We start from the raw sequence: 25,315 nt of genomic DNA, 5'->3' as shown, positions 1-25,315 counted from the left end.
TGAATCTCCAGGAAGAGGAATATTTTGCATCTGACTGGTTGACTAGAAAACATAAGAGAAAAAGTTCCATTGTTGTTCTTAGAATAACACTAAGTGAAAAGAGGGTATTTAACTCACTGCAAAGCTTCTTCAAATATTCATATTAGATCCTATAAATTAGCAGCTGTAGCAACAGAAGAGTGTTGTCCTTCCCTGGTGTCAACCAAGAAGTGTTTTTCTGAAAGGGGGAAGTCATAACATCCCTTTCAGTGGACTCCAGTAAGCCCGTTATGACTGAAAGGAAAGGTTATGCTGGGTAAGTAATTGAGTGAATTTTGAATTTGTTTTGATAAGATAGCTGTTTTCTAGGCTTTGTTTTAGCTTTTATTTGGAACACTAAACTACACTGCTATTTAATCCTCTTGCATTTATTATACAATTGGAAAAGGAATGCAAACTGAAACCCCATTGTCTTATGAATCTCACTTTACTTTAAATGCGGATTATTGCCCAGTGATTTATCAAGATGTTGGGACAATATGAAAATCACAACTTTTGTTAAAATTTCAGCAAACTCCTGTATGTAAGATAATATAGAGTCAGTGTTTAAGTACATTATTTATCCGTTAATTCTGGGAGAACTGTATTGAAGAAAGAGTTACAGTTCTTCCCATTGCTAAGGTTAGAGGAAAATATTGACTTTTTTGCTGAACTTTATGTAGATAACAGTTTTTACAAAGTATTTAAGGATTCTAACGATTGTGTAATAGCTGCAAAAAAATGGTTAATATTACATTAAACATTTCCAGAGACATGCCTTTGGCAAGACATAGAATGGTAAGACTTTCCCTAGACATTAACAGCCAGTGACTGCAGTGGTAATACTGGAAGTGTGGGAATGCTCGGTCCACCTACTGAAATAGTTTCTAATAGGAGTTTGAGCTGGTCAGCTGCTTAGAACCCATGAAGGGACCCAGCATCAAAGCCTTGGCAGCAAACTTTAGGCAGATGCTGGCACTGCAGCCAATTCAGAATTAAATAAAAGGGCTAGTGGAGTTAGTGGGGAAGAAGTTGGCTATGAATCCCAAATCCAGCTGGCTGTCTGGAAGGACCAACCCAGGAAACAATTTATTTGGAACAGATGCAGTATGCAAGCACTTTAATGCTGAATGCAATGGGGCAGCCTTGCCTCCCATCCTCCCTTTGTTTTCCTACCTAAATTGAGCCATTAGCTCTTTCCTTGTTGCTCCTGTATTTCCTGATGTTTGCATTGGTTCTTCCTGAGGAGCTTTTCTCAGTTCTGACAGAATGGATTTTTCCAGATCTTCTAACTCTGACTCTCCTCTTGTTTCTCTCTCTCCCTCCCTCCCTCTTTTGTGTCCTCAGGTTTTCTTTCTTGTTCTTTGTACTCTGTAGTCTGTCTGTCTGACACTCAAACCTCTCCACTCACTGTATGGTCTGTCCCCTTTTCCTTTAATTCCACTAGGGTTACCATCTTTTAGTTTTTAAAAAGGAGGACACTCTATGGGGACCCGGCCCCGCCCCAACCCCGCACCTTCCCCACCCTCAGCCCCGCCCCAACTCTGCCCCCTCCCCTGAACGCTCCGCCCCCTGCTCCTCCCCCGGCCCCGCGGGCCCGGCTCCCGGCCCGGCCCGGCCCCGCGACCCCGGACCAGCACTGCGACCCCGGCCCGGCACCGCGCCCCCGGCTCCCGGCCCCGCGACCCCGGCTCCCGGCCCCGCAACCCCGGCTCCCGGCCCGGCCCAGCACTGCGACCCCAGCCCCGCACCGCTCTCACGGCCCCGCGACCCCGGCTCCCGGCCCGGTACTGCGACCCCGGCTCCCGGCCCGGCCCAGCTCAGCACCGCGCCCCCGGCCCCGCGGGCCCGACTCCCAGCCCGGCACCGCGCCCCCGGCCCAGCTCCCAGCCCGGCCCCCGGCCCGGTACACAATCCCGGCTCCCGGCCTGGCCCCTGGCCCGGTACGCAACCCCGGCTCCTGGCCCGGCCCCCGGCCCGGTACGCGCCCCTGGCTCCCGGCATGGCACCGCGACCCCGGCTCCCGGCACGGCACCGCGACCCCCGCTCGGCACCGCGCCCCCGGCTCCCGGCCCCGCGACCCCGGCTCCCGGCCCGGCCAGGCCCCCGGCCCGGCACCGCACCAGCCCCAGCCCCGGCCCCGCACCCCCGGCTCCTGCCGAGCACCGCCGGCCCCGGCCCGGCCCCGCACCGCCGACCCCAGCCCCAGAGTCCCCGGCCGAGTACCGCCGAGCCCTCCGTCCCTCCCTCCCTCCCGATTTTCCCGGACATGTCCGGCTTTTGGGGATTTCCCCCCAGACGGGGATTTGAGCCCCCAAAAGCCGGACATGTCCGGGAAAATCCGGACGTATGGTAACCCTAAATTCCACCACCAATGATATCCTACTCTCCCTAGTCCTTATTTACTTCTTCACTCCAATCCCCCCCAAAACCTCCCCACACTCTGTCCTCCTACCCCATCTGTACCTTCCTCTGCACTTTTGCTTCCCCTGCAGATCCTATTCTCTTCCTTCTCCTCTCGCTTTGCATTATTTTGGGAAGGAGCCTACGCAGCTCACTCCATTCCTACAGGGGTAATGATTTGCTCGTGAGACACAATAATCTCTCTGATGGACTCCTCTGCAGTCACCCCACTCTACACCTCACAGGTGGTGGTACCAGACCCCATGCTCCATGTTTTATATCAGTGGCAGAAATCAGAGGCTCTCTAGTACAACCCCCTTTCTCACTTGCCAGTTTTGGTCACATGACCAATAGCAGAGATGCAATTACATAAAAAATGTTGAGGAAAGTAGTGAGTGTGAAGGTGCTCGAGTCCTGCAGCTGCATCAAGGGGGCATCTACAGAACAGTAAAAAATGACTGGGAAGAGGACAAGCTGTCGCCATCCCCAGTGGTTGGGTCTATGACACATAGCCCTGATGTCATGAGCATAACATTCTAACAATGAATCTAAGTTACCAACCGAATATTCAGATACTGTCTCTTGTGTCATGAATTCCCTTTGTTTGATCTGACTTGTCCATAAAACCTCTCAAAACTTTTTTTCAGAAATGGGCTTGTTCATGTTAAAAACCCTCATTTGGATTCAATGGACGAAGATGTTCTTTATCACTTAAATTTAGGAACTAAAACACACAACCTACCAGTGATGTTTGGTGACATAAAGGTAAACAAAAATGCAAAGGTTACAATAGCTCTAAATACAAATCATTTCCTTCGTACTCGCCTTTCTTCAAACATCTCTTACTGTTACCTTTATCTAGTGTCTTCTTAGGTCTCACTAGGAAGATGAGTTAAACTTCCCATAGGCCAATGCCATTCTGTGAAGCAACTTACTAAAACTGTGCTGCAGATACAGCAGTGGAGATTACCCTTCTTTTCTCAATAAAATATGTAGACTCAAAAACTAAACCTATCACAGACATAATGAGGTAAAATCCTCCATGGTGGAGTTCTACTGACTTCAGAACTGAGAGAGTACATTGACTTCAAAGGATGAATTTGGCCCATCGTGTCGGTGATAGCTGTTGTTTCCAAGTCTATGTATTTTATTATTGAGGAAAGAAGGATGTGCTCCATTTCTGCACCAGCAGCATGGATTCTAAGTTACTTCAGAGAATGGCTTTCACCTCAATTTCTCAAGGAATTTCTACTCATCCTCGTAGCCAAAGATGTTATACAGAATTGTATATATGCAAAGATTCTTTCTGCCCCAAATCTACAAAGTTCTGTAGTTCATCATATGGTCAGAAACCCAAACAGAAAGTTTTCTTTAATAAAACCCACCTCGGTAAAACCTAGTTTCCAATCTGCCATGACATCAGTGGAGTTACACAGGGGAGGAATATTTGTCTTGAAGTATTTGGCCATCATCTACTTGAGGTAAGTGAGATAAGACTTCATGTTTCCAATTGAGATCTGAGGTCAAAATGCATCTTATGATTACAAATCTTTTCGGTTTATTGACTAAGGGCTTGTCTACATGTTGGGGAAGGGGAGTTAATGTGCAACTTTTTGCTAAGCGTCAGGTAATACACCATACCCATGCCGCATAATAGGGTGCATACAGGATGATGTATCCTCTGTTGATGCACATCAGTGTGTACATATGGCGACAGTTTGCTGTAAACTGAGGGCGTGGCATTCCCATGCTTTGCTGCTGAGCGGTGTTTATTCTGGGACTTTTCTTGCTGTCTTGTGGGATGCAGAGCGGAAGCCAAGCTACTTCAACATTTTTTTAAAATCCCATGATTCATCTGTCTTTGCCCCGTACTTCCTTTATGGGCAGGCTTGTGCCACTTTTGAGCTACTGCTAGTCAACCTGGACCCAACAATGCCCTGCACCGCTATGCTGGCAACCTCAAATGTGCAGAGGCTGCTTGGGCAGTGTTTCAGGATTCAAAGCTGGATGAATTCGACTTGGGACTTTGCCTACCACACCACTGAGCAGATGATGTGGCAGCAGCAGCAGCTCCTCCAGCAACAGGAGCATCCTCAGCGATGGTGGAACTGGGATGCAGATGAGGATGAAGAAGAAGACACTGACCAACTGGCAATGGAGGATTTGTTCCTTAAGCAGCTTCACAGTATGCAACATGGTTTCTGGGCTCAGGAAACCAGCAGAGATTGGTGGGAACGACTTGATCTGCAAACCTGGGACAGCCGGCAGTGATGACAGAATTTCAGGATGGGGAACGCAAGCTCTCGTGAGATACATGCTGAACTAATTCCAGCACTAGAGTGGTAGCATGCCAATATGCAGTGCCCCATACCTGTGAACAGGCAGATTGCGGGTCGCCATTGCTCTCTGGAAGCTGGCCACCCCTGAATGCTCCTGCTCTGTTGTGAACCAATTCAGCATGGGGAGATCAGATGTTGGGGCCATTGTGTGTGATGCCATGGAAAAGGTACTATTGTACCAGGTAATAAAGCTTGGTAACGCTCAGGGGGTTATTGATGGTTTTACATGCAAGGGATTCCCAAACTATATTGGGCAACTTATGGGACTCATGTGCCTGTTATTTGCCCCCAATCAGGGCTCAGAGGTATTTCTCCATGGTGCTCCCAAGGGCTTGTCAACCATTTTGGCAGGGTTACAGACATAAAAGCAGGATGGTTTAGAAGGGTCCACAATTCTAGGATCTTTTGCCCCTGGGAACACTATGGACATTAATGGTGTGGATATTGCTCCTGGGAGACCTGCTTACCCTCTGCTCCCCTGGTTAATGAAGCCATTCCTAGGCCACTTGGACAGAAGGAAGGAAGGAAGGAACTGTTTACCCACTACCTTAGTAGCCTCAGAATGACAGTGGAATGTGCATTTGGTTGTTTGAAAGGGAGATGGCGCTGTTTGCAGAATAGGTTGGAAGCAGCAGAAAGAAAACGTTGCCTGCTGCCCTAAGAGCAATATGCACTGCAACAGGGCATTTTGGCTTTATATTGCCTCCAGGAGTTGCCTCTCCATCTCCCTGTCTCTTTCCATACTGTCTTTGACTAATGCAGTGCTTTCCCTGGCAATTGCCACACTGTCCTTTGCTACTGTAACCATCTCCCAGAAAGCTCCTTGTCAGTTTCATTCTCAGTTCTCAGATACTGCCTCCCCGCTCTGCATTTTTCGAGGGTTTTGGAGGATTTTGTATTGATGTCCATGAACATTTTCACAGGACTTTTCCCTTATCTCCCTCTCAGATTTATTCTGCTGTTGATAAAGGCCCTGTCCTTGAGGGTCTGACCAGTGCAGGTGCACAGCAGTTGGGGGTATTAAAGAAATGACAAGCAGTTATTGTTCACATTCTAGGAAGGCTGTGATAGCTATTTTTTTAAACATGTGTTTCTGCCTTTACCTCTCTGCATTTCTTCCCAGTCTTGGGGGGACCTGGAAGATGGTACGTGGTGTTTGTGTTGGGATTTTTGTCTGTGTGGCTTTGCCATTGTTCCTTGGAGGGTGGGGTTGCGGGGGTGGGCTTGGGAATTAAGTCCACTGCCTAGTTTTGCTGTGCATTTTAGGTGCCTATATGGTGTCAAAGGAGTTAGCAGGGTGAATCTGGGAGTGAGCTGTATAGTAATCCCTTCTCCATCTCTTTTAGGCTGTCCTGACTCTGGATGAGGTTATACTGAGGTGGGTGACTAGGAGGCAGAGAATGCCCCCACTTATTCAAAAAGGCAAAAGGCAGACCAGTGAGATACGCTGTGAAGTTAATCATCAAGATGGTCCCTCCAGAAGTGCTGCAGGAGTGGAAGGGAGTCACTAGCTATACCAAGGAGGATGGCCATGCAGCTATTCCTCATAATCTCAGAACAAAAATTGAGCCGTTTCTCTTAGATTGTGCTTAGATATCTCCCCTGCAGGCATATAGAAAGTGAAAAGAAAAAATAGACAGGGTTCTGCAATGATTGCCTGAAGCATTCACTGTTACCAGCCAAGGGAAGGGGAAAAGGAGATCGGAGCACGTGCATGTGTCTTCCCTGGCATAGGCCTGAAATTGGTCAGTAGTTGGGGCTTTAGCATGAGACAGAGACCTGGCCAGGGTAGATACCATTTTGGAAAGGTTTACAGGGCTAGGAGGGCCCTGTAAATGTTTGTCTAGGGAGGCTGGCAGGCAGGGATCATGGGGTTATCAATGGCCGTGGCCATGGGGCGCCCAGAACAGAAGCCAGTACAACAGTACAGCAGCAGCATCAATTAAAAGTTAGATAGTAAATCATTAAAAAATAATTTAAAAAAACTTACATGCTGAGTTTCCCTCCATAGGATCAGTCTTAGTCCTGGTCTGGATGTCTGCCTGGGGGTTGAGGTTGGTTGCTACAGTGTAGGAATTGGGCTCATGTTCTACATAGCCAGCATCAGGGTCCTGAACCAATTCTGGCTTTATGGGGAAATCCCTTTACTGGCCTCTTTATGTTCATACCCCAATGTATCTTGCATGTCATCCTCTGGGAGTGGGGGGTGGAGGGGAAGAGAGAAGGTGGCCAGCAGGCTCCACAAGCTGCCTGGGTTGGGTGGTCATGCAGCTATGCAAAATCCTTTCAGTTCCTCATAAAAATTGACAGGTTACATGTCCCCAGAAGGATTTTTCCTGTTGTCCCTCCATGTAATGTAGGTGCTCATGAGCTCTTTGCTCTTTATCTGGCACTGTTCAGTATCCTGGTCATGGCCCCTCAGAGAAATCTGCCGAGCAATGTCCACAAAAAGGTCTTTATTCTCATGGCTGGCCACAAGAGCTTCCTGCATTGATGTTTCTCTCCAGATACTGGTTAGATTCGGGGTCTCGATGCAGCCAGGTGGCTGTCTGAGGCATGTAATGGGGCTTCTGGAGTATTATCACAGGTATTGTGACAAACTGGAATCTAGGAGCGAATGGACAAAATCTGGCACTGTGCCAGCTTATAAGTGGGGGAGGGGACGCCTGGTCAATTTGACCGAGGGCACACAGGTAAACAGACAGGTCAGTAACGGTCACTCACAAAGCGGAGTGAGACAGCTGTTGAAGGACTGCCAAAGTAATTTGCAGCATTATTGCTTACACACGAACACTAGACTGGACTAACTCCTTCACAGAAAAGTTAGTTCGTTTTGAAAGAAGACTGCAGAGTTCACAGTACATGAGGAATCAGTGCACTACATGATGCAGTTGTGTGTACACAAACGTTTTCAAAGTGGATTAACTTCAAAAGCTGTGGATCCCCCCCATGTAGACAAGCCCTTCAATCTCCTAAAACATATTTTTGGGGGACAAATGTGGTACACCTGAAAGTGAGGGCCTAGCAGTAACACTGGCAGTTAAGCTCTCCCCACAGCTCTGCCAAACACCTCATTTCAATCTGCTACTGTCCCAAACCTCTCTTTTTCCTGAGCACTGTGTGGGAAAGTGTGCAATAGTTTTACAATGTAAACAAGTATACACTAGAGACTGTGTTGGTGGTCTGAAACCTCATGTTACTTCTGACCTCAGCAGCCAGATTTGAAATCAGGTTGGCAGAGGGGAACATTTAGTTGCATTTTAAATGTAGAATTAGATTTTTGAAAATAATGTCATTTGTGAAATGTTGTCTCCCCCCCATTGTTTTTATGTCTCCAGCTATGCTCAATAATTCTTGTTGACACTGTTGATAGAACAAATTAGACCATTAGCTACTCTAACATCTGTTTCTGCTTTGCTGTCTGTAGCAATAGTAACAACTTAAATTCAGTGCATATATTACACTGATGTTATTTTGCATTTACTTGGCCAGGAATTAATATCCAAGTATTCGCAGCTGTACAGTAGTGAAATCCTATAGTAACACCATATGTAATTTTTAATGTTATTTCCTATTTTTTAGACCCTTGAACTAATCTGATCCTCTATAGTCCTCACTAAAAGAAAGAGAGAGCCTAGTTTGTTCATTCTCATGAGTGATAGTCAGAAACCTAACAAATAACAATAATATTTTCCATTTATGTACTCTCACTGCACCTTCCATCTGAGGATTTCGATGCACTTTTACAAACACAAGCTTCACAGTAGTTCTGTGATGGAAGTAAGAATTCTTATCCCATTTTAGAGGGATAATCTGAGGCACAAAAAGATTAAGTAACTTGCCTAGGAAGTTGGAAAGGAAGCCTGTGGCAACATCAGGACATGTAGACAATATATTTTAGGAATAGAATCTGAGTTTCACCCTCTAACCACAAAGCCATCCAAATAAACACTTGTTACTTATCAGAAGGGTAGCCGTGTTAGTCTGAATCTGTAAAAAGCAACAGAGGGTCCTGTGGCACCTTTAAGACTAACAGAAGTATTGGGAGCATAAGCTTTCGTGGGTAAGAACCTCACTTCTTCAGATGCAAGTGAAGAAGTGAGGTTCTTACCCACGAACGCTTATGCTCCCAATACTTCTGTTAGTCTTAAAGGTGCCACAGGACCCTCTGTTGCTTTTTACTTGATACTTAGGATCAGCACAAGTCCAGATCCATTAACAAGGTTACAACATGAACAATGGTTATCTAGCTAGGATATGGGTCTAATAAATCAGATTGTTTGTCCTCCTAAAACACGGTGTTGGCATATTTTTAAAAAATATATACGGTAGATTTGTGATGGGGCTGGAATTATAAAATGCTGCATGTTTCTAAAAAGAATTTCCATATAAGAATTGCAAGACTAGGTAATTGTGTCTTGCAGTTGCTTTACTTTCACATCTGCTCCCTTTGGATATATGATTCCACTAGAGCAATTGAGTGTAACATTAGAAGTGCAGACTGAGTCTTGATCCCTGCTTTAGCTAGAATGGTACAGATAATCTTACATTTTATTTCTAGTTTGTCTGCGTTGGTGGCAGCCCTAACAGAATGAAAGCTTTTGCTCAGTTCATGCACAAAGAACTTGGACTTGAAGGAGATGGGAAAGACTTGAAAGATATTTGTGCTGGGACAGATCGGTATTCTATGTACAAGGCTGGACCAGTGCTCTCCATCAGTGTAAGTACTTTATAGTGTACCTAAAATACTTCCATTTTCAGGCCAACAATAGCTGAAGAATTTAGCACATTGTTTGTATTTCTTTTTTAAATGTTTCATGTGGACTTAGAGCTTCTGAAAGCTGCTGGATTGAGAGCCCTAGACACTGAATAGGGAACATACTATGGGGAGCAGCATTGCAAGAACAGCCTCAGCATGTTGACCTAGAGCAGGGGTCGGCAACCTTTCAGAAGTGGTGTGCCGAGTCTTCATTTATTCACTCTAATTTAAAGTCTTGCATGCCAGTAATGCATTTTAACCTTTTCAGAAGTTCCCTTTCTATGAGTCTATAATATATAACTAAACTATTGTTGTATGTAAAGTAAATAAGGTTTCAAAATGTTTAAGAAGCTTCATTTAAAATTAAATTAAAATGCAGAGCCCCCCGGACCGGTGACCAGGACCCAGGCACTGAGAGTGCCAATGAAAATCAGCTCACGTGCTGCCTTCGGCACGCGTGCCATAGGTTGCCTACCCCTGACCTAGAGGAACTGCCTCTTATAGTGAGAGGCTAGTTAAGTCTTCATGCCCTTCAGTTCTTGGCCTCTGTGTTGAGACTGCCAAGAATGGTGTCAGTTATGGTGGTAATCCACTGATTATTGGATAATCTATCACATTAATTTCATGTTGGTTGTCAAGAAGCCATTATATCATAATAACTTCCATGCACCACTGACCTGAGCTGGATTCAAATCTGTGACCTAGAGATAAAAGGCTCCTATCTCCCAAGCCATAAAGACCCCACTTTTAACTGATGGAAAAAGTTTTGGATTCTTCCAAAAAAGCCTAACAGCTAACACTGTTACATTGTTCTCTATTTGCTATTTCCTAGAGATAGTGCATATAGAAATAACAGCATAGTTCAACAAGCCAGCAGGTTGGCCAATAGTTTAAACATAGTGATTACCACAGCAGGTAATTTTCTTCCATCACATCTCTTAGGGCTCATCTATGATTAAAACTTAGGTTGGCATAGTCTTAGGTTGAAAAATCCACCAACGCCCCCACCCCACCCCGAGCACCGTGGCTACGCCGACCTAAACCCTGGTGTAGACACAGCTTCTATTGACTAAGCTATCTTCGCTTGGGGAGATGGAGTTCCTACAGCAATGGAAAAACCTCTTCTGTATGATAGTGTGTTTACGGGGTTATAGTGGCATAACTACAGCCTTATTGTCTCAGAGGTTGACAAGCTGGAAATATCAACAATTCCACTCCCAGTCTCTTTGCATTTCTGTTGTGTCTGCCATCAGAGGATCCAAAAGTGCTAATTGATTAAACTTCTCAATATTCTATGAGGTAGGAAAGGGTAATTACCCTCATTTTACGGTGAGACCAAGGCACAGAGATTAAGTGACTTGCATGAGGTTACATCTCCTGCTCTCTAGAGATGCCCTGATTCCCATGCCTGTGCTTTTCATTCATAATGGACTAAGCCAGTGGCAAATTTTCCCTTTACGCTCAAAAGATTTTCATCAGTAAAATCTTTCAGTCACTCATAAAGCTATATTTAAAACTTCAATAAGCCTAGTGAAAATCTGCTGTTGCTTGATCTTTTGGTTTCTATAAATTATTTCCCCTTACTTTCAATATTTGGACTAGAGCAGGGGTTCTCAAACTTCATTGCACCGCGACCCACTTCTGACAACCAAAATTACTACATGACCCCAGGAGGGGGGACCAAAGCCCCTGCCCAAGCCCCCCCCTGCCCTGGGTGGGAGGGCCAAAGTCTGAGCCCTGCCGCCCCATGGTGGGGGTGGAGGGACCAAAACCTGGGGCTTCAGCTTACAGGCAGGGGGCCTGTAACCTAAGCCCCTGCCACCCAGGGCTGAAGCCCTCAGTCTTCAGCTTTGGCCCCAGATTCTGGGGCTTGGGCTTTGGCCCCAGACCTCAGCGAGTCTAACACCAGCCCTGACGACCCCATTAAAATGGGGTATTGCAACCAAACAGCTTGAGAACCGCTGGACTAGAGCACATGCTCACGCCTGCTCATGAATTTCCCTTTTCCACACTTCTACTACATGTGTAGACAAAAGATTAATAGGCACGGAGCCTGCTCCTGCTCCCAAGGATGCCAATGGGAGTTTTGCCATGGATTTCAATAGGAGCCGGATCAGGACTGAGAATGATGATTTATAAAAAAAGATTCTTATGTTTGAGTCATGTCATATTTCTTGGCATCCTGTATATTCAGTTTGCAAGGTCCCTGTCTTACAACAGAAAGAGGGCACATTTTGCTCAGAAAGTTCAAGAGGTAAGATCACTTCACACCATGCCCAAACTATGAACTATAGTTGAAAATATTACAACCATTCCCTAAAAGCCTTATGGTAGCAATCTTATTTTGTTATTATTCTTTAAATGTCACCAATACTTTTGGCATGGTATAAAATCTTAATCCTGCAATCACCTACCTATGTCATTTTACTCATTTGAGTAGTCCTAACTTTACTCACATGAGAAGTCAAGGAGACCACTCGCCTGAGTGAAGTTACACACTTGTGTTTGCAGGACTGGAGCCTAAAAAGCATACACAGAAAATATATGGTTCTTGGAAAAACAAAAGAGGAAATAATGACATTTTTATTATTGCTCAGTCAGTCTAAAATTCAGTGACAACTGTGACACTATCAGGATAAATCCTAATATAAGGCCTTGGCTACACACAAACTTGTACCATTTTAGCTAAATTAGTTTTAAAACACACTGTTCGTTAAACCAATGGAAGTCTGTGTGGACAAGGCCTAAGACACGATGTAGCACATGACTAAGCCAAACAATAGGAAGTAAAGAGAAGAGAAGACAAAAGAATAGTAATAACTTCACAGTTTCAGAGGCTACCTGTGTGCACAACTTGTCAATTCTAAAAACAAATTCTTATTTGTTTTTGTTTTATATCTCCTGACCTAGACATCATTAGTTGACTGATATCTTTCAGGCATCAAGAAACCAGCCAATTAATGAAGGCTAGGTCAGGATCAACTTTCCAATGTACGTTGAACACTGTATGATTCTGATGGTAAGTAGGATGAAATTTCTGGCCAATGCCCCATTAGATGATTTGTTATGAGTTGTTGCTGATGTCATGTTTTAGCAAGATGCAAACAGGCTCAGAAATACTAGGGGTATTTATGAGATTTCTGCCTTGGCTATTCTTATAAAAATATTTTTTTTAATGCACTGTCAAGGAACTCAGGCAGCTGTACAAGAATAATAAGAACACAAAATATGTTAACACATAAAATGCAATAAAACTTAATAAAACCATCTTCCTATAACAGAGAGAGAGATGGGACACACTGCAAATGGAAAAAAGAAATGATAGAACCAATGATGTTCCCATTGGGCCAAAATAAATCCTACCCATTTGAAAACACCTGCCTCTGGGTTTTTGAAAGCAGAACTGATTTACTGACAAGACAGATTTAGGGAAAGGACATTCTCGCTGTACTGACTTTAGGCAAAGGGGATGAAAATAGTAGGAAACTGCAAAAAAGACCTATGGTAGCACATCTCAGAGCCCAGGTTGATTGACTTGGACTTGCACTACAGGACTAAAAACAGCAATGTAGACATTCAGGCTCAGGCTGAAGCCCAGGCTCTGAAATCCAGAGAGGGGGGAGGTTTTTGGAGCTGCTATTTTTATCCCCCCAAACTCAGAGAACCCAGGCTCTGAGACTTGCCACTGCACGTTTTGGGGTTGTGTGTGTTGGGGGGGATGGGGTTGTATGTTGTTTGTTTGTTTGGCTTTTTTTTAGTGTAGATGTACCCAGAAAGGCAAGATGAGCCAAAGCAGCAGACTCTTTCCCACAATACAGACACCTCTCCTGTGTGCCCCGTGACCTACATCCTTGGCTGCAGCGGAAGAATGCACAGTGCAGCTCAGGATAGCTATTCCAGGAGAGCTGTAGGTTGATCTTGTTCCCGTGGTGTAACTTGGAGCAGCCTAAATCATGCTCTAAATTATAATGGTTGCCAATGGCCCCAGGAACTGTGTGAGGGGGAGTACAAACACCACACTGGACCCAAAGGGTTTAAAAGGCAATACTGGACCCAGCTAGCCCCGCCCCTCCAGACCTGCTGATAGGGTGACCAGATGTCCCGATTTTATAGGGACAGTCCTGATATTTGGGGCTTTTTCTTATATAGGCTCCTATTACCCCCCACCTCTGTCCCGATTTTTCACACTTGCTGTCTGGTCACCCTACCTGCTGAGCATGCACGGACTGAAGGAATGGGTTAAAAAGAGCTCAGAAACCCAGGCAAAGGGTGGTAAACAAGCTGCAGGAGAAATGAACTCTTTTCCAGGAAGTCAGACAGAAGAATGAGCCAGAAAAGAGACCACAGAGCTGGTAAGGCCCTCAGGCAGAGCCTTCTCCAACCACCACCCCGTTTGAGAACCTGCAGGGCCTTGCTCCTTTGGACTCTTGTGTTGTAAAGTGATTGACTGTTTGGGTGTGGTATAGGGCCTGCAACACTGCGCCTACACCCAAGGTGATCTTGCCATTGCCAGCTATGCTGGCTGCAGGGATACTGTGTATTGCCAGTGCAGTATAAAGCAGCTACAGGGTATATAAGAAACTGGACCTGTGATGCATTTAGGGCTCCATAGGGTGAGAGCAATTCCGGGTGAGTCGTAGCCTCTCCATTATTACAATAATCATTCTTATTATTTGCATTATAATAGCACCTAGGGACCCCTACTGATATTGGGGCCCTGTTGTGCCTGGCACTTCACAAACATATTATTATATTTACTACTGATTTTTTGTCTTGCTATAGCACCTAGGAGCTCTAGTCATGGACCAGGACCCCACTGTGCTAGATACAAACACAGCACAGGAAGACGGTCCCTGCCGCAACCAGCTTACAATCTCAGAATAAGACAAGAGACAACAGATGGACACAAGGGAGTGAAAGGAAACAATGAGACAATGTTGATCACCATACTAGGCAGTGGTCTCAGCACACCAGCAGCCTAACCATTGTCATGTTTTTGTAGGAGAGTTTTGAGGAGGGGTCTGAAGGTGGATAATGAGGTAGCTTTGCAGATGTTTACAGGGAGCTCCTCCCAAGCATGACAGAACAAGAGACAGTCCCTGCTCCAAAGAGCTTTCTATATGGCATCATTCCCTAATATACCTGGAGAAAAACACCTGTGGGAACTAATGCTTAACCTGACACCATTCATTCCTCTGGGCTCCATCTCTGTGCTGCCAACTCCGTAAGAGGTATGTGGATAGGGAGCACAGCAGGTGCACTCAGAGAACCATCATCGGTACAACTTCACCTGGTGCCATGCTGTCAGGTGGGATCAGAGAGAGTAGTTCAGAGAAGCTGGCCCCTCACATGGATGCCCCAATCCATGAAGGTGTGATTCAGAGTCCGATGCTTCTCCCACAAATATCCCATTGACATCAATGGGAACAGGATAGCTCTGGCTATATAGTAATATTCTGAAGTAATTTTATAAATATGTATCAGCTTGAACAAAAATGATGATTAATGATGCTTTCATTTTCTTTTCTCTCAATAGCACGGGATGGGTGTTCCTTCCATTTCTATTATGCTTCATGAACTAATCAAATTACTACACCATGCAAAATGCCGTGATGTTACTATTATACGCATCGGTACTTCTGGGGGCTTAGGTAAGCTACCAGCTTTACTACTTCCAGATGGAAAGGATGTTCAATAAAACACAGCTAAGTAATAGATCAAGTTATTAGGAGCTTTTCATATTTTTTATTTTTTTCAGGTCTTCAAATATCAAACAAAACATGAGATTTTATTTCAAGTCAACAAATATCAAACTTCTAATGGCTGGTTTAGCAGAAACATACATTTTCATAATACATGATATCTTGAAATCTAATACATCTGAATAATACTCTTTCCAGACCCAAACCAGCTGACAGAAGTTTACTCTTATTTCCCAAAATACTCACCCATAAGCTGATACCATGCACGGAAAGTTTCAGCCCTAATAGAACATCTTTCACTCAGTTAATAATAATAAGTATAATCAATTGGTTTTGTCTGGCAAGCCCATAAGTCCTAATCAGGATTGGGGCCCTATTGTGCGGGGTGCTATACAAACATGAATGGAGAGACAGTTCCCAGAGAACTTACAATCTAAGAATGAATGGAAAAGATAGGCAAGGAATGGGACTAAGAAATCTCTCTCTTATAATGGAAGTGTTCAGTCAATATTAATGACCACATTAACTTGAAGTTCAGAAAATATAAATTTAGATTAACTCTCAGAGAGGAATTGGAATAACTATGTAATGGAAATAAAGCAGGTCTGATCATTCAGTCTGGATGCAGGCAAAACTCCCATTTCCTCCAATGAGAGCTTTGACTGCATAAACCCTTCAGGATTAAACCCAAATTGAGGAGCACAATAAAGTATTTTAACCACTCCATGGACACTTTAGGACTTCACATTTGTCGCTCTGCTGCACCTGCGTAGAAGGTCATTTGGAACATCATGGCAGTAGTGGGACAGAAAGCTAATCTTCTGCTCAAAACGCCCACAGCCCCTAGTGAATTAGCTAACTGAGAATCTCCTTTACCTTTTAGGAGTACAGGAACTAAGATGCACAGTTTTGGGGGGGGGAGGGCAGGGGAGGCTTAGAAATCAAAATAAATATGCCTATCTTTTCACCCTAAGCAAATATTCATTAAAACATAGACAAATCATACATACAAACCAATAGCTACACATGAACTTTCCTTGCCCCACCTATGTGTCAGAAGAAATAAATACTCTTTAGCCAACATATTCCCTTTGCAACCCTTCATATCCATACATGTGCACTTACTGAGTTTTACTTTGTATGTATTTGAATGGTTCTCTCATATATATAGTTTGCTGATAAATATTCATATTAATTAAGATATTACTGTAATAAATTAGGTTATAATCTCAATTATAAATATTATGTAGCACTAACCTATCCCCAATCCCCACTTCTGCAGGCATTGACCCTGGAACTGTTGTAATCACAGATATCGCAGTGGATTCATTTTTTAAGGCTCGGTTTGAGCAGGTGATACTGGATAATATAGTTGTACGAAGCACTGAACTTGATAAGGACCTTGTTGAGGAGCTACTGAACTGCAGCAAAGAGATTCATTACTTTCCAACACTTATTGGGCATACTATGTGCACTTATGATTTTTATGAAGGTGAGGGGTATCTCTACTTTTCTATTCATTTTCTTTTTCAAACATAAGACCAGATCCTGAAACCCTTGCTCAGGCAAAATGACCAGTGCAGTCAGCAGGAGAGTTGCCTGAGTGAGTGCTGAGTAAAACGCAAGGAAGGACTTTAGGATTTGATCCACCATATATTTTAGAGACTTGTTTACAGGTCAGAAATAGAACTACTTTCATAATATGTCACACCAATTAGCACAACCATTAACCATAGTGTAATTGGTCTCTATTTGCATCTGCCACTTAGTCAAATTTTGTAACAACATCACATCTGCAAAGAAAATATTATTATAACCATGGCAGTGAATCAAGCATTACAATTCATTCTGGACAGCACTCACTCCCTTAGGAAAGTATAGGATTCCCTGGATAGCACTTCCTGCTGTCCCTCAGCCCTACTGAGCCACCGAAACCAGCATATACTCAGTGAATCTTTGAAAGCAATAGGCACATAACATTAAGCAGCTAAAGTAAATAGCCCCTTGTCTATAATCTTAACATAATTTTAACAGATGGGTTACACTAAGTTACTTCCTATGACAGGATTATAGCTTCAGAATTACCTAACAGAAGAAAAATGTCAGTAAGTGTGTGGCATTTGTGTAAATAAACCTTAGATCCTCAGCAATATCTTGGAACGGTTTCCTTTACAAAATTAAATGCTGATTGCAAAGTGGATGAAACAGAATAAATGGAGAATTAATAATTGGAGGACTATTTATAAACCTTTGGATCTGCTTGCAAATGCAGCCATCTGTGTGTTTCTCAAGGCCATGTTTTACTTAAATAAAAAGCCATTTGAGAGGATAAACAGTAGGAACAACAAGGATATTAAAAGGTTTGTCCAGTGTAGTAAAGTTTTAGGTGTACATTTGCCTGAGCCGAGGACATAACATCTAAGTGAGAAACATAAGCACAAGTGAGAAGAGGTTCATTCTTTGAAGATCAAAATTAAATTCCAAAATACTAGTAAAAACAAATCTGTGATGTTAGCAAGACAGGTCACTTTCCAGGAGCTGTAGTTCTATCAGTCAATTGCCTGAATACAGCCACACTTGTAGAAATGTGCATGTGCCCTCACTTTACAGCCAGAACCCACGAGATGAATTGTGTCCACTGTTGTCAACATGCTTCTGCACAGATCCAGACTTTCCGACCCAAAGGCATATAAAGTGCTTCAACACGGTCTATCCCAAATCAATTCTTTTCCTGTTTAGTCAAAAAATCATCTAAAGACTCAGAAGCAGGGAAGGTGGCTGGGCAATATGGATCCGGTAGCTAATAAGCAGCCTTTTTTTGCCCTTTGATAATTGCCCCATTTGGCGATTAGCTAATGATAACAAACCCACCCCCACCCCACTAAAGGAGTATTAACTGAGTTAATGATTACAAGACTACTCTTCCTCATTGGACATCAGACCTACAAGCTAACTCAAAGAGAATGTTAGTCTCTAAGGTGCCACAAGTACTCCTGTTCTTCTTTCAAAGAGACTGCTGCTGGGAAGATGTGTGAATTGAGCTCCATGTAGTAACCTTACACATCTCTGTTACAGAGACTTTTCTAAGCAATTGTGTAGAGGCTGTTTCAGAGCTACTAGAAAGTGTTCTGAGACCTGGTCTGCAGTAGAAAATTTGCTCGTCATAACTATGTTGCTCAGGGATGTGAAAAATCTACAACCCTGAATGGTGGAGTTAGACCAACCTAAGTCCCCATGTAGAAAGTGCTAGGTCAATGGAAGAATTCTTCCTTCGACCTGGCTACTGCCTCCTGGGGAGATGGATTACCGACACTGACGGGAGAATCCATCTGATCGGTGCTGGGGGGTCTACGCTAAAGCACTAGAGCTGCAGCGGCACAGCTGTACAGTTTTAAGTAAAGATAAGCCTAAAACCTCCATTAAAGACATATGTAAAGTCACAGCAGGCTTGAACGCAATGAATGATTCACTTATTTTCTAAACAAAATTTATCAGCCCTCTGGACTGGTCTCCATCTGCTACAAATAATCTATGGGATTTACAAAAAGGCTTTGTTCTTTCTCAGCAGTAACTAAGAACATTTTGAAGATAACTATCTAGCCTCACCTGCTAAATTAGGAAGATTAGGGACCAACAGTGATAGACTGATAGATTGAGTCAAGTAAACTGAATCATCCCATAGGTCACCTATCCTTACAGCACACTGTTGAAGAAGGGCTCGGTTTTGCAGTATGGATCTCACCCGCTCTCTTTGCTAATGTTACAGCCACCAGGAATGCAGTCCTTATAGATCGCTTTGAAGGCCATTTCCTAACCTAAGTGCTGCATTATGTGGGAGGACGCGACTGCCCTCAGCAGCCCCGGGGACAGAGCAGTGCAAGAGCATCTTTGCTCACTTGCCCTCAGGTCCTGCATCCAGTGAAGGGGGCAGCTTGGCCAGATCCAAGAATTGGGCCCTTAGAATATCTGAGAGTATGAGTGAGAGTTAATTGTTTTTCTAAATGGATCCTGAGTCTCAGGGCACGGCTACACTTGCAGATGTAGAGCGCTGGGAGTTAAACCAGCCTTCGGAGACCGCAACAGGGAAAACGCTGCCATGTATTTACACTGTCAGCTGCAAGCGCACTGGCGTGGCCACATTAGCAGCTCTTGCAACACCACAGAGAGCAGTGCATTGTGGTAGCTATCCCAGGGTGCAAGTAGCTGCAACGTGCTTTTCAAATGGGGGGGGTGGATTGTGACAGGGAGTGTGTTTTGGGGGGGCTGTGAGCATGTCAGCATGCTCAGGGCCGGCTTTACCAAGAGCGGGGCCCGATTCCTGGGGGCGGGGCTTGCTGCAAGCCCCGCCCCCAGGACCCGAGCCGTGCCGCCGGGGGGACCCGAGCCGCGCCGCAGGGGGACCGGGGCCGGGGAGACCCGAGCCGCGCCGCGGGGGCCGCGCCGGGGGTGGGGGGGGGTCCCAGCCGCGCCGCAGAAGCCGCGCTGGGGGTGGGGGGGGGGATCCCAGCCGCGCCGCGGAAGCCGCGCCGGGGGTGGGGGGGGGATCCCAGCCGCGCCGTGCCGCCGGAGGGCCGGGGGGACCCGAGTCGCGCCACAGGAGCCGCGCTGGGGGGAATCCCAGCCGCGCCGCGGAAGCCGCGCCGGGGGGAGGATCCCAGCCGCGCCGCGGAAGCCGCGCCGGGGGGGGGGGGGACCTGAGCCACGCCGCGCCGCGGAAGCCGCGCCGGGGGGGGACCCGAGCCGTGCCGCGGGGGGGCCGCGCCGGGGGGTCCCAGCCGCGCCGTGGAAGCCGCACCGGGGGTGGGGGGGATCCCAGCCGCGCCGCGGAAGCCGCGCTGGGGGGGGGGACCCGATCCGAGCCGCGGGGGGGACGGGGGGCCCCGAGCCGCAGGGACTGGGCCGGGCTGGAGCCAAGCCGGGCCAGAGCCGCTGGGGCCTGCGGGATGGGCGCGCCTCCCCGGAGCCCTTCTCCCGCCCCCACCCCAGCTTACCTCGTGCTGCTGGCCCGCCCCTGCTTCGTCTCAGACTTCCGGCGAATCTCTGATTCGCGGGAAGCAGGGGAGGGGGCGGGGCGTTCAGGGGAGGGGAGGAGGGGCCGGGGAAGTGAGCTGGGGGCGGGGCGGGGTTGATAGCTGCGGCGCGGGGCCCAATTCAGCCGAATCGGCTGAATCGGCCTAAAGCCGGCCCTGAGCATGCTGTCTTGTAAGTTCAGACAGCAGCAGACCACCCTTCCCCCTCTCTCACACACACTCACAACAGCAACATTCCACAGTAATGGCTTTCTTTGTCCCGGAGCAGATAAGCATGCCAGCTGTCAGAAACAGAGGTTTCAAAACAATGAGAAAAGTGGCCACTTGACTTCAGGGGATTATGGGATGTTTCTGGAGGCCAATCACAGCACAGTAATGCAACACTTCGTTCACAGTGACGCCCAGGCGTTTCAGCTGGGGCACAGCAAGCTTTATGCTTCTCGTGGAGGTGGATTACCAGGAGTGCTCCAGCTGCAGAATCCAGGCGCTCTATGTGACTTGGCAGTGTGGACACATTGGGCGTTAGGATGCCTAGGGCTGCTTTAATGCGCTCTAACTTGCAAGTGTAGCCAAGCCCTAAGAGATTTGGAAAAGTGAGAACAGAGGTGTGAACCCCTGGTAGAAAACAAAGTTGTCAAGAAAAAATTCTCTTAAATCAGTTTGATTCCTATAATTAACCATCTCCCTTTAAAAAAAGGAGTTAAAATTAAGATTAAAAAGTCTTTTCCGTCTCCATTTTCTCCACATAATGGAAGGGGCATGTGTACCTAAATTTGTTAATCGTTTTCTAAAGCAACTTGGTATGTTATAGATTTCATCTGCAGAGCCTCACAGAGCTATGCCAACTTACACAGCTGAGAATCTGCCACCATATCTCTATGCACCTGTGGTTTTTTGGTCTCCGTTTTGTTAAAACTTCTATAGCGAACTCAGCTGTATTTTGTCATAGCAGATTGGCTTTAAAAATACATAGCAAATGGAATAAGAAATAATTTAATGAGCCCCATTAAAATAACAATTTAATGCGGTTTTAAGGAGAATTTAGACAAATTCTGCACTTTGAGGGAAACTGCCTGAGACTGCAGCCAGTTTTACTCTGACTGCAAACCCCATATTGTATAGACGGATGAGCAGTCACAGGTTTTTTTCTTTCCAGGTCAAGGACGATTAGATGGAGCATTGTGTTCTTTTTCCCATGAAAAGAAGTTGGAGTACTTAAAGAGAGCTTATGATGCTGGTGTAAGAAATATTGAAATGGAGTCAACTGTATTTGCTGCTATATGTGGACTGTGTGGTCTAAAAGGTAAGATTTCTTGTCACAGGCCATTTCCTTTTCACGTTTGTTCTCATACTCCTTCACACTTCCTAATTTTATCTACATATGGATTTGGTCAGCTCTGGGATTTATACAATGTGAAAACTAAAAATGTATTCCAAGCTTCTTTCATTAAAAAGTATATTAACACAAATCCAGTGGCTTCATAAAATGTTTACCTGAAACTCCTTGTTTGGAAGTGCAGGGCGTAGAAAAAACAATTAACTGTCTTGGCAAAACCAAAATTTCACTCAGCCCAGCTCTGAATAGTTTCCTGGCTATGCCCGTGTCTCTGGTTTTCTTTTACTGGCTGCAAAGATCACTTGTCTCTTGCTAACATATTGTGGGGCATATTTTCAGTGCATGTGATGAATGAATTTTCAGGCAACCTCTGCCAATTGAGCTCCTAAGGAGCTCTGAATAAAGCTTAAAGATTGCAGCTGCAGACCTGCAAAGGGGGGGTAATTATGATGACACTGCCTCTGCTTCACCAGTACAGCTGCCCCTGTAAGTTCCAGGAAGTGGAGCTTACATCTTCCCAGGGAGGTATATTGAGCCCTTCATTTAACCCCTCCCCCGATAAACCTGCATTATCTATGTGTGCTAGGAATATAATCCTTTACTGTAGCAAATACAGTGGATATTTTGGTATATCATAAGTTACTTAAAAGGGCGTTTGTTTTTCTTATAGCTGCTGTTGTCTGTGTGGCACTCCTTAACCGACTCGAAGGTGACCAGATTAAGGCACCCCATGAAGTTCTAGTAGAATATCAGCAACGGCCTCAGCATCTGATCTCAATTTTTATCAAAAAGCGTCTTGGGTTATATAACCAAATGGAATTACTAGACAATGCATTTTTCCTGAATAACTAAGGGGAAAATATACCCTGCCAATACACAAAATGAATGTCTTATGTATTTATCTCTGTATATTGATACGTATAGGCAGACATAAATATAATGTTGCTGTGTAGTGAATTCAAATATAAATGAAACTGTTTATAAGGAAACAGAATGATAGTTCCAAATGGTTTCAATGCATAGTTAGTGAAAACTCTAAAGCCAGTTATAATGTAGTCGTTTTGTCCTATAAGGGGATTTTACGGCATACACATTCACATAAAATTAACACCTATCTATAAAACACTTTCCACATCAGATCCCTCTACAGGCATAAAAAGGTGTGGAGTGTAATCACAAGTAGCCCTAGTGGGACTCAGTGAACCTGATTTATAATAGAGCCTGTGGGTGTTCAGCACCTCTGAACATCTGGCCCTGTAGTGTTCCAGGATCCAGACCTATCTAGGACTTGGTTTTGTTTAATTTTACATATTTATATATCTGAGAAAAGGTCTGAAATGGAAAGTATGTAAGTATTACTATAACATAAAAGGGTAGGCCACAGAAATCCTTCTTATAGCAAAAATAAAATTATCATCATGGTGGAACTGCTCACTAAGTGGGTGTAGGTTTGGGCCCCAAGGTGATTGTTTAGAAAGCCAAAACTAGGCAAATCAGCATTTGTGGCATTATTGTTCTTCATTGAGTTTCAGCAAACACAGGTGATAGGCAGCTTATAAAGAGAGAATAAATATTATTGATACAAATTTTATTTTAAGGTAAATTACTAACGAGTCCTGTATCCTTCATATGTGTTTGTTAATCAGCACATAGAAATACAAATCATGATCTCTAACTTTGAAATGGCTAAAAGGTTCTTTGTTGTTTGGATTTTTTACTTAACTTATGGCCTGATCCAGAGTCCACTTCTTTCACTTTCCCATGACTTCAATGGGCTCTGGCTCAGGCCCAGGCCCTATTTTTATGACCCATTCAAAGTGTTGTTTGCAATGAGAATCTTACAATCTTGTAACAGTAATTTATAGAAGTTTAACTGTTATTTTAAATATTATAAACTTAATATATCACATTAAATAGAGTACAGGCCTGTAAAATGAACACGTTTTTATAATTTTAAACAGAAAATAGAATCAGAAGAAACTATTACAAAAAGGTATTTTTCATGGGCTAGCCTAGACCCACAATTGTATGACCAATATTCATGAAGTCTTCATCAAACATAGGAGAATCCCTATTTTATCAGCTATTCAGGGATCGAGTTAATTAAATAAAAAAATTCATAAAACTGAACATCTCAAAATTACAGCAGGTATAGTGCATAACTTGCAGCATGGTGCACTGCATTGATTACTTCTTGCCCTTCAAACCCCTGCAAAGCAATTCCCAATGCACTGAAGATATCAGAATGTGAAAAGATGTCAACCTATTCTTCACTGACATCACTTTAGTCATATGACTTCCCCCGTACCCCCATCAAGAAAAGTGTCCTAAGATTGATGTTCATAAAATTGAGGTCGTACCGTATCTTTATTTTTTATTTTATTTTATTTTTTTACTACAACAACTTTAAGTCCAGGAAATAATACTTTTAAAAATCTGTTTAAGGAATGTAAGGTCTGATGCTTCTCTCACCTATGCTATTTTACATTTGGTTCACTGTAATTACTCCTGTTTCTCACTGGCGTGAGAGGGATATCAGGTCTGTAGTGCTCACTACTCAGGCATTTGAACTGAAGTCTTTTATTTAATTATAGAACAGGTCCGGCTCAGGCTTTCTTACCTTGCCCCATTAGTATCCCTCAGCCTGAGCTGGAGGTCTCACCTCTAGGTGTTCTGGATAGTACACGTTTCACGTCAAATCAATCCCTAAATCTTAAAACCCCTAAACACCAATGTCCCCAAGGGATCTGTTCTGGGCCCAGTGCTGTTCAACAGATTCATAAATGATCTGGAAAAAGGGATAAACAGTGAGGTGGGAAAATTTGCAGATGATACAAAATTACTCAAGATAGTAAAGTCCAAAGTAGACTCGGTGACTTCAAAAATGCAGACTTTAACAAACTTTAAGAACTGGTAGGCAAGGTCCTTTGGGAAGAAACTCTATGGGAAAAAGGAGTTTAGGAGAGCTGGCAGTTTCTCACGGAGACAATATTAAAGGCACAACTGCAAACCATCCTGATGTGAGAGAAAGATAGGAAGAATTGTAAGCGGCCAATATGGCTCCACCAGGAGCTCTTTAAAGGAATCCTACAAAAAGTGGAAACATGGACAAATTGCTAAGGAGAAGTAGAAAAGAATAGCACAAGCATGTAGGAGCAAAATCAGAAAGATTATGGCACAAAATGAGTTAGAGTTAGCAAGGGACATAAAAGGCAATAAGAAAAGGTTCTGAAAACACATTAGGCGCAAGAGAAAGATGAAGGAGAGTGTAGGTCCTCTATTTAGTGGGGAAGGAGAGGTAATAACTGATGACATCAAGAAAGCTGAAGTGTTTAATGCCTATTTTGCTTCAGTCTTCACTAAAAAAGTTAATGATAACCAGATACTCAACACAATTAATATTAACCTCACAGGGGAAGGAATGCAAGCCAAAATAGGGAAAGAACAGGTTAAAGAATATTTAGATAAGTTAGATATATTCAAGTTAGCAGGGGTTGATGAAATTCATCCTAGGGTAACTTAAGGAACCAACTGAAGCAATCTTAGCAATTATTATGACCATTAGCTATTAACTCTGAGAACTCCTGGAGGACAGGGTGAGACGTTATATGATTAAAACATGACCAGGTAGATCATTGTTGCTGCCACTGTTATATAATTACAACAGATCTTGTACAAAGTATGTCAAGTAAGGTATCTATTAAAAATTTATGATTTGCTCAATGTGA

At 44.3% G+C, this 25,315-nt stretch overlaps 1 protein-coding gene across 4 annotated transcripts; it reads left to right on the top strand.

The window, feature by feature from the left end:
• The first annotated feature begins 22 nt into the window (after positions 1–22).
• On the top strand, positions 23–25,315 carry UPP2 (uridine phosphorylase 2). 4 transcript variants are annotated; one of them, XM_054044464.1, is made up of 7 exons: positions 23–295; positions 3,069–3,186; positions 9,322–9,480; positions 15,056–15,170; positions 16,504–16,713; positions 21,408–21,554; positions 22,258–25,315. In XM_054044464.1, the coding sequence occupies exons 1-7, from the start codon at positions 270–272 to the stop codon at positions 22,437–22,439; spliced, it is 957 nt and encodes a 318-aa protein (XP_053900439.1). In that variant the 5' UTR covers positions 23–269; the 3' UTR covers positions 22,440–25,315. The 4 variants fall into 4 exon arrangements, with proteins under 4 accessions (XP_053900439.1, XP_053900441.1, XP_053900440.1 ...); XM_054044465.1 differs by lacking the exon at positions 23–295 and adding an exon at positions 6,107–6,138 and having other exon boundaries at positions 3,109–3,186; XM_054044466.1 differs by lacking the exon at positions 3,069–3,186.

Source organism: Malaclemys terrapin, chromosome 11, assembly GCF_027887155.1.
Source record: "Malaclemys terrapin pileata isolate rMalTer1 chromosome 11, rMalTer1.hap1, whole genome shotgun sequence".
Classification (NCBI taxonomy): domain Eukaryota; kingdom Metazoa; phylum Chordata; order Testudines; family Emydidae; genus Malaclemys; species Malaclemys terrapin.
Note: the sequence above shows the minus strand (reverse complement) of the source record. Positions and strands in the feature narration are given on the sequence as shown.

Bases quoted from the DNA above. Each gene is read 5' to 3' on its own strand.
- UPP2 (XM_054044464.1), top strand. From the start codon at position 270: ATGACTGAAAGGAAAGGTTATGCTGG. The intron at 15,171-16,503 runs GTAAGCTACCAG...CCACTTCTGCAG, and splicing joins CGGTACTTCTGGGGGCTTAG to GCATTGACCCTGGAACTGTT. The intron at 16,714-21,407 runs GTGAGGGGTATC...TTTTCTTTCCAG, and splicing joins CACTTATGATTTTTATGAAG to GTCAAGGACGATTAGATGGA.